A 16813-nucleotide genomic window follows, 5' to 3' on the forward strand; every position below is an offset into this window, starting at 1 on the left:
TACTTACATCACATACCTACGCAACACTGCTACAAACGCTCCACAAACACAATACAGATAAATTTTAATACCCATCCATCCAAATTCCACAACCCTATAATAGCCCTCTAATCCAATGGCCCTAGTTCGCGCTCAATACCCTGAATCACGGATTCCATCTTTTCGAGCTTTCCCGTCAACTCTTTCTGCATCCGTTTCTTTTCAGCCAAGACGTGCTGGCACTCCTCCAAATTCTGGGCCATCAGTTTCTGCTTCTCCATGGTCAGCTTCTCGACGGCTTTCCTGTTCTGTTCACACTGGTCCTTTAGCTGCATAATTTCCCGTTCCTTGCAAATCTGTTCGTCTTGCGTCCGATGGGACGCTTGGGAATTTTCAGCAGAAATATCACTCAACTGGCTGATCAGCGCTTGGCGTTGCTTTTGAAGCTGTTCGTAGCGAGCGGTCGTCTCCTGGAGAGATTTGTCCACGGTCGCGAAGTGGATTTGCAAATTAGATAGCTGATGTTCCAGATGAGATTTTTCCTCATTCAGCTGTGAGTAGAGGGAGGACTGTTTTGCTACCACGGCCTCCAGCTGTGATTTGATGGTTCGCAGATCTTGAAGAAGGTCCGCATAGTTTTCCGTTTTCAAATCTAATGTTGGTGCTTCGAAATTGATCATTGGTTTAAGGTTGTTCGCCATCCGGTGCAGGTTCGTGTTAAGATTGGAAATCAAATTGAACTTTTGCTTGATCAGTCGGGACACAACAATCTGCTGATCATATGAAGATTGTTCCAGTGAGCTGACGGCTAGTCTCTTTGCCGTAAGAAGGTTCTTATTGGCTGAAATTGAGTTAATTATGTCATCTCGTTCGGAAGCAGCCAGCTGCTGGGTTTCAATCTCCTGCTTCAGCTCTTCGATTTTCTTCACTCGAGCGTAATATTCCTCTTGTCTGAAATAGTATTCCTCTTCTAGCCTATTTGCCTGCTTTTGTATGCTCTTAACTTCCTCTTGAAGCTTTTTCTTCATCTGCTGTTGATCCTGGAGCTTTTCGGCAAACCCATCCATACTAAGCTCTCTGCCTTGTTGAATCGTTCGGTTGTTCAAATCCTGGATTTCATGTTCCATCTCGGAGATTTTTTGCCGTATCTCTAGCTGATTCATACCATTGGTGCGAGCTGCTACCAGTTGATCGGTTAGCTGTTCAACGATGGAATCGTACTCGGCCATCTTCTTTAAATTCCACAAACTGAAACCATCCTGAACCCTTTCAAAAAAGAAATCCTGATATTTGCAGTTTGGAAAATCTTGCAATAAATCCCTGTCTCGGTTCAAAGGAGTGATCTGCAAATAATTCAATTTAAGAGTTAGGTAAACCGAACGCGAATAATACGTCAAGGGATAGCTGACCTCATGATTTACACGCGGTGCCAACTGTACCAACCATCCGATCAAGACTATGACGTGATTGATCGAGTGGGGAACGTTCGGTGTCTTCAGCATTGACTTGTTGATCGTATAGGGATATTCCAACTCGGCCATCGTCTTCATGATGTCTTCAATGAAGTTTGTCCCCAACTTGTACCGACTTCCGCCGATTTGCCTAAACAGATGATTAATTATCACCAGAAACTGTTTCGTGGACATCGCCTTCAAGTTCCTCCGCTCAACGAACTCCTTCGGCAGATCATGAACCATTTCCAGATAGTCAAGAATCCGCTCGCACTGTGCCATCATCCATTCGCGGTTCTCCAGAGGTGGTTTATCCTTTTCCACCGTCGAAAGGATGGCACTATTCTCGTTACCCCTCAGCGGAGTCCTGTTGGCTGGTGTTGCACTGAGGCTTCTGTTGTTGAACCGCAGTTTGCGTGCAGTCCCCGGAGTTTGGTCAACCACTGCAAGACGGTCGCATGAAGCGGAACGGTGATTTTCATTTAAGCCATGACCGAGACTCCCTTTTGTAAGCTTCCGAATGGGATGAGCAATACGACTTAGTCTGTGCATATGAATAATAATTTGGTTGGTATGTTGTATTGTCAGCTACTCGAATTGTTTCTAATTTCTTACCGTTGCGTGGGTGGTTTTTTCAGCGACGACTGTGGAGCTGAAAATTCGAACTCTTCCGTTCGACGGGGCATGGTCGTGCGCAGCTTGATGGTAGACATCTTTGAGGATATTTTTATTTTGATGGTCTACGATGAAAATTAAAACTGCAGCTGTAACTTAGCTGTTCGTAGACTAAATAAATTACAATTACAACTGTTAAACAGTACTGTTCTGCACCGCGGCAGTTGGAAATGCGCGCAGTTGGTGTTTTTATTTTTGATTTCAGTGCCAACATTTCAAAGGGGCGTAATTGCTTTTGTAAAGAATGGCTTTAGCTATCGATTTCTCGCAACTGAAAGCTCACCTTTTCAAATTAACAATTCTAGATGGTAGAGGAAACATTCCGCTACTTGGTGGTGTAAATAACTTTCATGAGTGAGCTTTTATTCATGAGAAATCGAAGGCTAAAGCCATTGTTTACAAATGCAATTACGCCCCTTTGAAATGTTGGCACTGATTTGATTCGATAGTAAATTGATGGAGCTGGCTGCAGGGTTGCCTGCAAGGAAAAAGTATCGAGGAAAATATCGACATATAATTTCTAAGGAAGGGGCGCGGAGATGCACATTAAAATCAAATAATGTAAGCAAAATTTTTCAACCGTATAAACATATAAAATCGTTCTATCAAAGAAATAAACGATATTCTTCATCAATTCCTCTACAAAAAATTATATTGCTTCTATCTATTCAGTTCTTTTCTGATTTACATGGAGAAGGTTCCATTCAGAGACGATGTTATATCAGAGACGCGCGGAGATAATAAAAGCATACACAGAGAAAAAAATTACCCTAAAATTAAGTTCTTTTTACTTAATTTAGGGTAATTTTGAGTTTTGCATCCCACTCTGACTTTTTGCTGTTGTCAAAAACGGAACGAGAGATTCGACTTTCTCATGACTATCGTTCAATAAGCTACTAGTGAGTATACGAGATATTCTCAAATTTGAGTCAATTGAACTTAATTTTGGGTAGAAAATACATACGAGTAAGTAATTATTTTTGCCGTAGCCAAATGCAAACTACTATAAGCTATTTACTGAAAATTAGCTTATTGAACGGAACATGGGAGATGAGTGAAAAGAACTTAATTTTGGGTAATTTTACGGTTCCGTGTAGAGGTAACTCTACACTCAGAAGATTTTCAAATCTAAATAGATTAAAAGTTACACTAAATCACAACTCTCCTGACCGACGCATAGCTTGGAATAAAGACAGAGAATACACACTTAGTATAAAAATGGATTATACGTCATAATGTATATTCTGCAAGTATACAATCTAAGTTAAAACTTGGTTAGTTTGTATTCAGGCTGCTGTCAGAACTAGAATTTTATTTTCATTTTAAATGGATAGAGAAACGAAGTATGAAGAAACATTGAAAGCTATTTATTTTGACACTTTGGAAACTATTGCTTCACTTCTTCCACACCACTACTTTATTTTTACGGATAGTCTCAGTTGTGTCGAGGCTATCCGTTCTATTAGGCCGGTAAAGCACTTCTCGTATTTTCTCTTGAAAATACGAGAACTGCTTAGTACTTTATCCATGCGCTCTTTCATCATCACCTTCGCGTGGGTCCCTTCGCATTGCTCAATTTTGGGCAATGAGAAGGCGGATTCACTTGCGAAGGTATACCGCCCACATTTATGATCGACAAATCGCCTATAGTGAATTTTTCTCTATTTATCGTCAGCAGTCGCTCGTTAGCTGGCAACATCAATGGAGTGAAGGGAGCTTGGGATGATGGCTACATTCAATTATCCCTAAGGTGTCGAAGTTTGCATGGTTCAAAGGGTTGGACTTAGGTCGAGACTTCATACGCGTGATGTCTCGTCTCATGTCCAATCACTATTGTCTGAACGCTCACTTGTTCCGTGTGGGGTTGGGAGACAGCAATCTCTGTGAATGTGGACAAGGTTACCAGGACGCTGATCACATCCTTTGGTCTTGTGCGAAGTATTGTCAACAATCAATACGAAACTAATGATTTTAAATTGGCTCACCACTTTAGTAGCCTATTGGTCCCAAGCAAACGATTAACGTACCCTATTCTAGTTGAAATTCTATTACTACACTATGTTTGTTTTGATTCGCTATGAAAGTTTGACAGATAACATCAGGGGTGTGTGGATTCATGCAGAACATGCAGGGGTGAGTGACATAGCTTGGGACTGCTTGGGACCGTTGTTCTGGTACTGAGTGAGCCAAAAATAATAATGATTTTCTTCGGGACCCAGCGGTCTTAGAGTTACCTCTATGGTATTGTGGAGTCAGATCACATTTTTATGATTCCCTTGGGGCTCGAGGTAGACAACCTAATGTTCCACTTCGGGATATTTTGGCTAGACGCGATCTGGAGTTTATGAAACTCATATATGTTTACTTTAAGGATATTAACCTTAGATTGTAAGTTTGATTAACCTTGTGTTTAGTTTGTATTTTGTACGTGTGGGGTTTTTTTTCAATGTTTGTTTTCAAGATGAATAGAAATAATTTCATGCTTTAGGATTAATTAAATAGTTGTATCGTAAACCACATTTCAAACCTCCTTCTTCCCTTTTCCCATCCAAAAAATTGTAAATCTCCACTAACCTCGAGACAACCGCGAGTACTCGGTCCAGCTCCTTTAACTTTAAATTTAAAACAGTAATAACATAGAGGTAACTCCACAGACAAACAGACATAACACATTGAATATTTCTCACTGTAAAACATCGTCACTAAAACATTACCGCCATCTATTGAGTACACAGTGGTGGGCACTACGTTGAACAGATGGCGGTAGTGTGTAAACGTCATACGCAAGGGAATTGACTATGCGCGCCACAGGTGGCGGTACTACCAACTACGATACTTTTAAATTGTTCATTAAATGCTTGTTCGATGAACAACTTACGAGTGTTATGTCTGTTTGTCTGTGGTAACTCTAAGACTAAGGTCCCGAAATAACGTGCTCAACTTTTTGGCTCAGCTCTGGTACTCTCTTCGGTCCCAAGCTAATCGATTCACCCCTCGAAACATAGGGAAAACCAATGCGTAGTACTAGAATTTCGACTAGAATAGGGTACGTTAATCGTTTGCTTGGGACCAATACCAACAATCAATACGAAACTAACGATTTTAAATTGGCTCACCACTTTAGTAGCCTATTGGTCCCAAGCAAACGATTAACGTACCCTATTCTAGTTGAAATTCTATTACTACACTATGCTTGTTTTGATTCGCTATGAAAGTTTGACAGATAACATCAGGGGTGTGTGGATTCATGCAGAACATGCAGGGGTGAGTGAAATAGCTTGGGACTGCTTGGGACCGTTGTTCTGGTACTGAGTGAGCCAAAAATAATAATGATTTTCTTCGGGACCCAGTGGTCTTAGAGTTACCTCTATGCCAATACCCTAATAAAAAATAACCATAAACGAACGATAACCCAAATCATTGAACTATTCCACAAATGGTTTGTATGATACCCAGAACACGTCGTTAAGCAAATTAACCATACAATTTTTATTAGGGTAGGCTAGTCAAGTGGTGAGCCAATTTAAAATCGTTAGTTTCGATTGATTGTTGGTAATAATGTATAACGCAAAGGATAACTCGGCTCTGTAAAGTTTATTCGATTGAGCCTGTACAAATAAATTAATTATAAAAAAAAATTATTTTGAATTTTTCCTTACAATAATTGTACTTGTAATTATCATCGCCATCGTGATCATCTCACCGGGCATGTAGCAATCATCGAATGGGTTGTGGTTGCGTCCGAGGAGGGTGACACATCTAAATCTCATTGAAAAATCTCGCACTAGCGAATGAATTTTCGAACATTCTTCTATCATTTTTCGCATCTACTAGCATCGCGTATCATCTTTTTGCAGGAAATCTTCAGAATCGTCATCAATCTGCTTTCTATCTACTCAGCGTGCGCGCAGCTAAACACAGCAAAACAAAATCTTTCCTACATCGCAGATAGAGTCACCTTCCTCGGTTGCGTCGAGGGTTGCATTTTATTTCGTGGCCGTTGCGATCGATTCCGGGCTCCAGCTGGCTTGACTGACTAGACCTACCACCAGGTTGTTTCGTATCGGGCTGGGGTTGTGATTGTTGCTATGTCCTGTTTTACTTGTCGGGCTATCTGTACTTGCCAGCTATCAGCATTTCAACCAATCGGGTTAATCTGTATCTGCAGTGAGCTAATCAATCAGCATAGACTAAAGGCCGGCGCACAATAGATACGTTTTCAGGTTTTTTGACAGTTAGCCCATGCATTATCAGTCAAAAAACCCGAAAACGTACCTATTGTGCGCCGGCCTTAATAGTTTCCTCCATTTCCCGCTACGCCTTGTTCATCTTCAACGCTGCACCGAAACCCTCCTTGGAGAATGCTGTCGTTATCATTTTCACTCCCACACTTTGTAAATCATCGAAATCATCAGGAATTAACGACATCATGGATGGGACAGCTTCCTTGTGCTGAAATTAATTAAAGAATATACCTTAGTTAAACACACCAAAAATAAAACCCCTGTAACATACCTGAAAAGATTTGGCATTCTCCTACCGGATCTCAGTCAGCTGCCTTCCGATCCAATCCTTTTCCTGGCAGAGGTGGACGTCGGAACCCAGTCGGATCCGAGGTCGGATCATTGTTGTTTTTAGCGAATTGCACTTGGGTCGAACCCATATATAGGATAGTCATCAGAATGTCCGTGTAACTACACTCGATCCGTCATGGAACAACGATTTTTGCCTGTACACACAAACAACGAAAATTGTATTAATAAAAATAATGCATTTTCATTTTAAAATTTTCCCAAAATTCTTAGTTTCAACAGCAAAAATATTCAAAATAAAAGTTGGATTTTTTAATTGAAAGTTTTTCTTTTACTTTTGACTCCTGATTTTAAAAGTACATATTTTTAAAACAAAAGTTGTTCAACTGTCAAAAATACCCCTCAGCGATGTTTTTACTGGCTGCACTGGAATCTTATATGCCGCCCTTTTCACTAGTCTGGCCGCTGTAAACATGAAATCCAGGTTAGAAGCTACAATAAGAGTCATGTTCTTTTATGGGATACCAGAAACTGAACTGTTATTAGTTAGATATTCCGAAATTATTCGCTGCTAGAGACCCTCGTGGAGACTCATGTGAAATTGACATTCCAAATGGTAAGTAAACTATTTTCATTGTTATTGTTATTGGATTTTAGATTCTTTTTTATATCAGATTATGAAATCTGCCAGGACGACATCACGCCAGCTTTCGGTATCGACCTTATAAAATTCCTGTCGGAGAAGGATCAAACCCTACTACAAGCCTCGGAAAAACGAAAATTCAGCTTTGATTGGGAGAAGGACGAAGACCAGCTGCCCGTAGAATCCGTCACCAGTTGGTACTTTCTGCAAATGGAAAACAATACCAAGCTTGCCTTGTCAGTGTCTGGATTCTGTGTTCCTCGTATCAACCCTCACTTACCGGGATGTCTATCTGTGTCTCTCTGTGAATTTCGTTACATAATTGTTAATTAGTTGAAAAGGAAATGAAAATAAATACATTTTTGATCTGTTTTACATAAATTAAATATTATTTAGAATTTAAAATGAAAAAAAGATGATATTACAATGAAAATGCATGTTTTTAATTTCAAAATTTTGTTTTTTATATTTAAAATGTTATTTATTGTTTCAAAAATATAACATTTTCAAACCGAAACTTTTTTTTTGAATTGAAAAGATGCCAATTTTAATTCCACCACTCCCGAGCTTTTAATTTGACAGTAGTACAATTTATTTTGAAAGTTTTAACTTTTGAAAGTAGTGAGCGGTCAACTTTTGCTTTAACAGTTGGCTGACTTTTGTTTTGAAAGCCAACCGCTTTCTACCAAAAAGAACCAATGCAAAATTTTAATTCTACCAATGGTTTTATTAATTTTAGCAACGATTTTTCTTTGTGTGTAGGGATGAGATGATAATGGGGCCAGGTTTCGGTTGAAACCTTCCTATGCTTCGCCCTTGTCCATCATTAGGTTCGCTAGATGTCGGATAGAGAACTACTTGATTATTTGCTATTGACCTCGACCAGCGTTCATTTGAAAACAATTTTACAGTCATCCCTATGACTTTTCTAATTAAATGTTGTTCCTGTTTTCGCGCACTGATGAACTTCGCAACAGATTTTGTTTTTTTTTTTCAAAAACAGATGCCTGTCAAACGCAACGCAGGTACACAAAAAAAAACAAAAACTGTATCGGTAACAATATTAACCTTTCAATTTAAAAGTATCAAAAAAATCGTTATTCTAACTACGAAAATGTTTGATACAACAAGGTTGTTTTTAATTCAAAAGTGATTGTTTTAATATTAACTTGTAGTTTTAAAAGCCCAGATTTTCAAATTGAAAATTGTTTAACTGTCAAAATTACTCTTCATGTGTTGATTTCTACCCATTTTTGGGTAGTTTAAGGATAGCGTGAGCAAACAAAAAGAAAAACTTCAGTTTTTTTTTTAACTTGTCCTAGAAAGTGTGAAGATTTGGTCTGTAACGCTGTAACTGCTTGCAAATTAGAACCCATGTACTTCTGCACTGGCGGAGTGTGCCATACAGCCGGAAAAGAGATTTTTTTTCATTTCAGTTGCAGCTGCTTGACATTGTAGTTTGGGAGAGCAATTTTTTATTAAACCATAAGTAATTTTTGAGATCAGATAATTTGCATAATTGAACCAATGATTATTGCTTATCCGCAGGTATCATTAATTTAGCCGAGAGGGAATCCGGCGAACGTTGATCCTTTTCCGGGCGAATCAATCCGGTAATTTGAAATTCTATTCCGTGGAACAAATAATATTTATTGATTGCTTTTGAAATTGTAGGATGAGAAACACGCTTGCACCAGGAATTTGCGGAAAATGGCATCCTCAGGCAGTGGCGAATCGCCAGTAGGCCACGAGCATCAATCATACACTGTCTATCGGAGACATTTCGTAGCCTACAGTCGTGCAAGATGTTAGATAACCCGCATAAGCGCGAACCATAAATTGACCTTACCTAAAATGGTTAAAATTGTTTATAATCCCTGCTAAACTTCAACTGAAATGGTTATGGAACTTTACATGAACGTTTAATGATAAAGTTTTAACCTTAAGTATTATAGTTTTTTGGAAGTGGACCTTACAAATAATGGGTTGTTAAGAACCATTACCATTCAAAATTCTTGTTTTCTCCATACATTTTCGGAAAGAAAACTATACTAAAACCTAGACTAAAACCTTTTAACTTATGGTTTGAGAACATTAATGGTAATGGTTATGGTAACCAGTAAGGTCCATGAATGGTTTTGTAACATCGATCAACTTTATGTGGAATATATCACGAATTGGTTGCCTGTAAATTACTGATTACCAATTCACGATATATTTCACGTAAAGTTGAGCGATAATACAAAACCATTAATGGACCTTACTGACTACCATAACCATAACCATAACCATTAATGTTCTCAAACCATAAGTAAAAACGTTCTAATATAGTTCTCTTTCCGAAAATCTATGGAGAAAACAAGAATTTGGAATGGTAATGGTTCTTAACAACCCATTATTTGTAAGGTCCGCTTCCAAAAAACCATAATACATAAGGTTAAAACTTTATCACACAAACGTTCATGTAAAGTACCATAACCATTTCAGTTGAAGTTTAGCAGGGATTATAAACAATTTATAACCATTATCGGTAAGGTCATGTGATGGTTCGCGTTTATGCGGGAAGGCCCTAGCAGGTTTAGCTGACGGACGCCGAGAGAAGTGCCCTCAATCAGTACTACAAGGATCTCAAGTGAAAAATGTCGATCCATACCAGCCTGCTGTCTAAAAAAACTGCCTACCCAATCCGACGAATATGCAGTGCGGAACCAGACAATGATATCAAATTGTGAATAAAAAATAGAGAAATAAATGAATTTGTAATTTTTAATTAAAAGGATGTTAAGGCCCAAACGCAATGACGACGGAAGCGGAACGGCAACGGCAGCGGAAAAGCCCGATCTGAGTAAGCCTACTTGTCGGATTGAAAACTAGTTAGATCCAAATCGACTTCGGTTAGGCATCTTGATGTCATTAGTGACAACTGTCAAACTTTCCGTTTCCGTTCCGCTTCCGCCCACATTGCGTTTGGGCCTTTACTATATTGAATATACTACTTATGAAATAAAAATATTTAATTTGGATTAAAAATAACAATTATTGTCATTTAAAGTATACCGTACTCTCATGTCAAAAGTTTGTTTTGAAAATAAGCTTTTAATTTCAACCATGCCACGCTTTTAATTTGACAGTAGAACAATTTATTTTGAAAGTTTAAACTTTTAAAAGTCATGAGTGGGCAACTTGTAAACTGACAGTTGACGGACCTTTTGATTTAAAAGCTAACCGCTTTCTACCAAAAAGACCCAACGCAAACTTTTAATTTCACCGATGCTTTTTTTAATTTTACTAACGATTTTTCTTTGTCTGAACGAATTGTGAGACGTTATTCTGAATTAGTATAATTTTGAAGTTGAATATTAATCTTATCAATGTATATATATAACTTAAGGATAAAATGATTAAATTTTAATCTTTCGTTGTTACTAATATTTTTGAGTGTAAAAAGGCGTATTTTAACCTATTTTAACTGGTTTCTCTTAGCTGTCAAAATGAGTGAAATCTCGCGTCACTTTCCAAATAGTGCAATGTAACAAATGTAAACAAATCGAGTTATGCGATACAAACTATTGCTCTTCTGTCATTGTATGTGATACAAAAACATCCATCCAAATTTACTTTCATTTATTTAAGATAATCATTGATCAAAAATTGTCCAATGTACAGTTTGAAATGATGGGTACATGATTGTTACTTCGGTCATTCGGACTGCCTAACATGATTGGTGCTCATTTTCCAAAGGCGGGGCCAATCTAAAGTTAGGTACTATACTCTGAAATCTGTGAAAGGGAATCTAGTATCATGTAGACAAAACGTCCAATGTAACAATCATTGATTATGTCATTGAGAAAAATCGTCCAATGTAACATGTCCGATGTACAACTCGACTTGTCAAAACGTCATATGTGATTTTTTCTATGTTGTAGCATGAAATTCAAAGTAAAATTGTGATTTTACTGTTTCTTCTGAATTTTCAACGTTATTATATGCTGACTACATGTATTGTTTTTAAACAGTTAAAATAATAATCTGTCGAACTTCAACTTCGATTTTCTCAAAATGGTGGATATGTTACATTGGTCTATTTGAAAAGTGACGCGAGAAATGACTTAATTTTGAGTTGTTTCGTTTCTGCGTGTAGCGTGTGTATCTCATTTCAGTGCCGGGATCATTTTCTTTGTTTATCAACACAATTTTTGAATTTCAAACGTCTATACGCAGTGACGTCCATTTTTATTTGCACTTGTACTTGTTGGTTGGCGTACGCCTCAGTTATATTTTTTATAATACATCTATATAGAACCTGTAGAATGCACCTAATGTAGCACCTACCGCAAATCTCAGCTAAATGCAATTGATTTAGCCCGTAAGGTTGCAGTAATGCAGAGCACTGCACGCCGTAAACACGTACACATAATCTATTGGCGATGGCTCAGTTGGAATCTTTCGTATTCTTTGATTTGGAAACCACGGGTTTACCAGGGCTGCAGATGCCCAAAATCACCGAGATCTCGCTGATAGCCTGTTCCAAGAAACATCTATTGAACACGAAACGAGGGGAGCTCCCCCGGATACTGAATAAGCAAACATTTTGCCTCAACCCTCAGCGAGTGATTCATCCAAAGGCGTCGGAAACTACAGGTACTTGATTATGCATTTCACCAATGCATGAATAGTGTTCTCATTCTTATATTTTATGCTACGTTTCAGGGCTATATAATGATATGTTGGAAAATGAAAGCAGATTTGATGAAAATACAGGTAAGATTTAAACTGTTTCATCGAATTGAAAGAATAAATCAGTAAATATGATATTATTACCGTAGCCAAGTTGATTGCATTATTTTTGCAACGTCTCCAATCCCCGACATGTCTGGTAGCACACAATGGAAACCGGTTCGATTTCGTGATACTAAAAAAGGAGTTGGAAGCTCTGAAGGCACAGCTACCAGACAACACGTACTGCATCGATTCGCTGCCCCTGTTTCAAGCCTTGGAGCAGGAAAGAGAACGGAAGGCAAAGGCGGTTCAGGAAAATGCGGATAACGAACTGGCTGATCTCGAACTGACTGCCATTACGGCCATGGAGGAACTGGAGGGCAGTTCAAGCACATTGTCACAGATGCAAAAACTCAATGAAACCACACCACAAAGGAGCAAAATAACCGAGAACTACAAAAAAGTCTTAAGGTCATACCTGGATGTGACTCCCTCCACGCAGAGCCAATCGAGTGAAACGACTCGACAGCGAAAGAGTCCATCCCGATCGAAGCGCCAACTGTTTACCACTGAAGGAGAAAGTTCAAATTCAGCGTCACCTCCGTCAACCCCGGTGCCAACAACGCAATTATCACCCGGCCTGTCGGTTAAGAAAAGGTTCCGACTGTGCGACGTCCACGAGCGTTTACTTGGTGTACCACCCAAAATTTCCCATTACGCAGAATGTGACGTGGAAGCTCTGCTCAAATGTGCAATTGCTGAGGGATCCGCCTTTGTGGCGTACGCTGAGGAGCATGGTGCAAAATTTCAAGACTTTTCAGGAAAATTTTGACTGGATATTTTTGTTAGGAACGTACTATTTTGTATTATTGTTTGTCATTCCCGTATAGCATGCAAAATTTATTTGATGTAGTACGATTAGCATCTAAAATGTGTTAATATTTTACAGGTAAATATTGTACCGAGACTTTCGAGTTTAACGTTTAACCGAAATAAATGTAATGTAGATTGCATGGGATATTACTTTGGTGTTTTGTTTAAGGTGCAACAATGTCCAGTAACGCCTGGTAGATTACCTTTTCGTGGTGCTTTACTGACTTTAGGCTCTATCACCGAAGCCTAGTCCGAACTACCTCAAACTAGGGGAACATGATTGTTTTTGTAATCAAAGGAACACATGTTATACTCCTTTTTACGACCTTGTTGATAGTGACAAGACCCGGCTTTGTTCAACGAGGATGATCTTAAAACAAGGAAAAAATGAGCTAGGTAGTTATATTTCATCTACGCGATTCCTATAATCTTTTATTCGCCGTTCTCTAGTTTGAAGTGGTTAAGACAGGTTCATGGTACTACAGCTTTGTCGGGTGAGGAGATCGCGGGGGGAGTGCGCTCTTAGAGCAAATTGTAAACAAACTCAGTCGCTGTCCCATACAAAAATCCAACATGGTTGAATCATGAATTTGACACATAAGAACACCTATATGTCACGGTGTCTCTGGTAGAACAACATTAATAAAAAAAATCAGTATCGCTAAAACACTCACCAAACGAAAGCTTATGCTCTCCCCTTTCAAATGAGACTAACCTCGAAATGTTCTATCGGGGGATTAGATTTTTTTTTTTTTTGTATGAATTACGGTTGAAAATTATCAAAAATCATCCTCAGGCAGCAATTTATGTGCGTGTGGCAGTGGTTATCACGATATCGAGCATGTTGTTTGGTCGTGTACCTTACACCGTGTTGCCAGATCTGAGTTATCCACATCCCTCAGGGCCCGAGGAAAACAACCCGCGATACCCGTTAGAGATGTCTTGGCGAGCCGAGACCTTGACTATTTGAATTTAATTTATGTGTTTTTAAAACGGATAGATTTGAGGATTTAGAAGTTAGTGTCATCTTGTGTTCTCCCAAGTTGTTAGCTACCCATCGGTGTACCCCCATGTTTGTCTTTTTCATCAGAGTGTCGCCTAGTTCGAGATCAAGAGCACGTTGCTCTCCAAACCTTGTGTTCACAATCCCTACCCTGCCATCCATTTGTTACAATTTGTTACCCCTAACCTCGAGATAGCCGCGAGTAATCGGCCCCCGCTTTACTAACGTTATACCCCGTTCACATTACAACGTATATCACGTGATATACGCTGTCTTGCAATGAGCACTCATACATCTAGTTTTCACTGGAAATCCAATGAATGAGTGCTCATTGCAAGACAGCCTATATTACGTGATATAGGCTGTAATGTGAACGGGGTATTAGTTTTAAGTAATTCTGTTATCTAAACAATGAATATCGGCTCCGCAAAGCTACAGCAAATGAGCCTGGAAAAATAAACGAATTATTTAAAAAAAGGATGGTTTGAAAAAAATCAGTGGAACTTATGATTTGGATACAATTTGATCGTAGCAGGTCATGACTCTAAAAGCCTATCTGTCATATGCATTCTGCGCACGTGGTATTGTGAACCAACTGGTATTTGTTTCTTGTGAAAAAGTGAACTTTTGTTGTTTTGTGTCATCGTTTTGATTTGCTGAAAAAAGGTATGGGTCTATCTAATTAAAAAATATTCAAACGTTTATCTATATACACATATAATTCTAACAGCAAAACTTAAACATGAAACCGAAAAGTCACGAAGAAAATCGTTTGGTGGTGTGCATACTGTGCTTGAAGAAGCTGCATCTTCAACCACTATCAACAAAGGTGGTTAATATTATCGAACAACACTTTCTTCACGTTGTTAGATCGATAGGTTGGTATTATCCTACAAAAATTTGTCGAGCATGTTCGTTTACAGTTTATTCGAATAGTAATCAGAATAATTCTGATAATACCACGCTGTACAAGTATAAGTACAATTTAAAACTTGCCACTCGAAGCGCTGATATTTGCGCATGCGAGATATGCATTGCTGCAAGAGTGACAATTTCTCCTAAATCCAAGGGGAAACGTGGCAGACCCAGCTCCTCGGGTAATGCGAAAAAAAGTGCCAGTTGAGTTTGTGTCCATATTGCTATTCGGAAATGGCAAAAGGTAAACGACATACATGTACGAAGACTGTAGCGAAGCGCAATTTGCTCAGGATTGTCCAGAACGCTCAAGATGCTGGAGACCCTGTCGTTGCGAAGTATATGAGGGACAAACCCACGGATGGAGATGGTCAGGTAAAGCTCTCTAATCTACACGGACTACCATCCAGCTGGAAATCCACTACTACTGGTATTCAGGTGAAAAGGAAACCACATCTGTCCGCTGACGATTTGTTTTTGATAAAAAAGACTTGCGATTTGAGTACCAGACGAACATTACAACTGAGCACCTGTCTAAGGGGCTTAGACATCGAAATCGCCCCCCAACGTCTCTTCCAAAATAACAATCCTAAACCAATCACTCCAGCGTTTTTTCGAGGTAGCTGAATTACCATTCTATTTGAACGATAGTGAAGAAATGGTTTTGAAGCCAGTGGTCTATTGTAACGACGTGCAATGATTGGTAGAGCATGTTATATCCAAAAGAGGCGTTGATTTGACAAGCTCGTTCTGTAAAATCGGTGTTGACGGAGGGGGCGGTTCTTTTAAAGTGACTCTGTCCATTATCGAAAGATCTCAAACCACGAACTCCAAGTTGAATGAAACACGAGGCCATTGCAAGGATACTGGTGTAAAAATGCTATTACTGTTAGCAGTCCCCGAGAAATATGCTAATATCGCAAATATATGGAGTACACTCTTGTTTGTCAACCTCCTTAGTGGAATAATGGGACACAGCTCGACATTTCCTTGTCCTTATTGCACCGCACCGAAGAATAATCTTTGCAATACAGCTGCACAGCCTCGAACTCTCGGACATATTCGTGAGATGTCAGCGGCATGGAAAACTGACGAGAAACTTTTTCAATTGTATTGATGAGCCATTGCTGTGCAGATTATCTGACGACCAAATCATAACCCTCTGTCCACCGCCTTCCTTACACATTACGCTTGGAATTATAAATGCAATCTACAAGAAGGTGGAATCCATTGATTCCGACACTGCTATGGATTGGGCAAGTATCAGTAGCTGCCAACGTCACAGCAAATACGGATTCACCGGACGGAATTGCCACAAACTGCTGCAAAATCGACATGTTTTGCAATCTGATGGAACCTTGAAGTTGCTAAGAACTGCAAGTAATCTTATCGTTATTTCAATTATCGTTTTATAATGCTAATTATATTGCAGGTACTCGATCAATTTGATCTTGTCTACAAGGGTTGTTTTCAAGAAAATCTATGTGAAGATTACGTAGAAAAGGTTGAGAACTTTTCTAGGACGTGGATTGCAGCCAGCTTACCCAATAGCTCCAAATTTCATATTTTGCGATACCATGTCCCAGAATTTTGTAAAATCACTGGAAGTGGTTTGTGGAGCAATCCAGTGAAACTGTACATTTCGATTTTCAAATTGTTTGGAATCGTGTCAAGGCCCCAGAAACCTCTGAAGTATATGATCGGCAGCTTCTTCGTGCTGTAGTGATGTACAATAGTGGGCATTTGTAAACTGTTAATTATTTTTAGTTATATTTTAAACAATCCTTTTTCACAATTGAATTCAATGAATAAAAATTAATATTAACTAAAACATTCCTTTTTTAAGATCACAAATTAAAAAAAAAAATCTAAATATTTGTCATGGCTACCTAGATAACCGTAGAAATGGCTAATGCGATATCCATAAGATTCAAATCACAAAGGATACATTTTTAAATGTAATGTTTTGAAAAAAATGTTCTAGACCCCCCGATAGAACATTTCGAGGTTAGTCTCATTTGAA

General features: G+C 38.8%; 2 protein-coding genes across 2 annotated transcripts; one reads left to right on the forward strand and one right to left on the reverse strand.

The window, feature by feature from the left end:
* Positions 1 to 2284, reverse strand: Ndc80. Its single transcript, XM_065238055.1, has 3 exons — positions 2046 to 2284; positions 1389 to 1974; positions 1 to 1322 (listed from the first exon to the last, which is right to left on the reverse strand). Exons 1-3 carry the CDS (start codon positions 2141 to 2143, stop codon positions 108 to 110), a joined length of 1899 nt encoding a protein of 632 aa, XP_065094127.1. The 5' UTR covers positions 2144 to 2284; the 3' UTR covers positions 1 to 107.
* Positions 2285 to 11582: 9298 nt separating this feature from the next.
* LOC135714670 (three-prime repair exonuclease 1) lies at positions 11583 to 13125 on the forward strand. The gene is made up of 3 exons (XM_065238051.1): positions 11583 to 11921; positions 11991 to 12041; positions 12107 to 13125. Exons 1-3 carry the CDS (start codon positions 11708 to 11710, stop codon positions 12829 to 12831), a joined length of 990 nt encoding a protein of 329 aa, XP_065094123.1. The 5' UTR covers positions 11583 to 11707; the 3' UTR covers positions 12832 to 13125.
* Positions 13126 to 16813: the final 3688 nt, after the last annotated feature.

This window comes from Ochlerotatus camptorhynchus, unplaced genomic scaffold (assembly GCF_037179485.1).
Source record: "Ochlerotatus camptorhynchus isolate MF236.1 unplaced genomic scaffold, CSIRO-AGI_Acam_v1.1 ptg000689l, whole genome shotgun sequence".
Classification (NCBI taxonomy): Eukaryota; Metazoa; Arthropoda; class Insecta; order Diptera; family Culicidae; genus Ochlerotatus; species Ochlerotatus camptorhynchus.

What these genes read in the sequence shown, in the direction of transcription:
- Ndc80 (XM_065238055.1), bottom strand. Translation starts at nt 2,143, where the DNA reads ATGTCTACCATCAAGCTGCGCACGACCATGCCCCGTCGAACGGAAGAG. An exon ending in AAAAAACCACCCACGCAACG is followed by an intron (nt 1,975 to 2,045) that starts GTAAGAAATTAG and finishes TCATATGCACAG; the next exon opens with ACTAAGTCGTATTGCTCATC. An exon ending in CACCGCGTGTAAATCATGAG is followed by an intron (nt 1,323 to 1,388) that starts GTCAGCTATCCC and finishes AATTATTTGCAG; the next exon opens with ATCACTCCTTTGAACCGAGA.
- LOC135714670 (XM_065238051.1), top strand. Translation starts at nt 11,708, where the DNA reads ATGGCTCAGTTGGAATCTTTCGTATTCTTTGATTTGGAAACCACGGGT. An exon ending in AAAGGCGTCGGAAACTACAG is followed by an intron (nt 11,922 to 11,990) that starts GTACTTGATTAT and finishes GCTACGTTTCAG; the next exon opens with GGCTATATAATGATATGTTG. An exon ending in CAGATTTGATGAAAATACAG is followed by an intron (nt 12,042 to 12,106) that starts GTAAGATTTAAA and finishes TTATTACCGTAG; the next exon opens with CCAAGTTGATTGCATTATTT.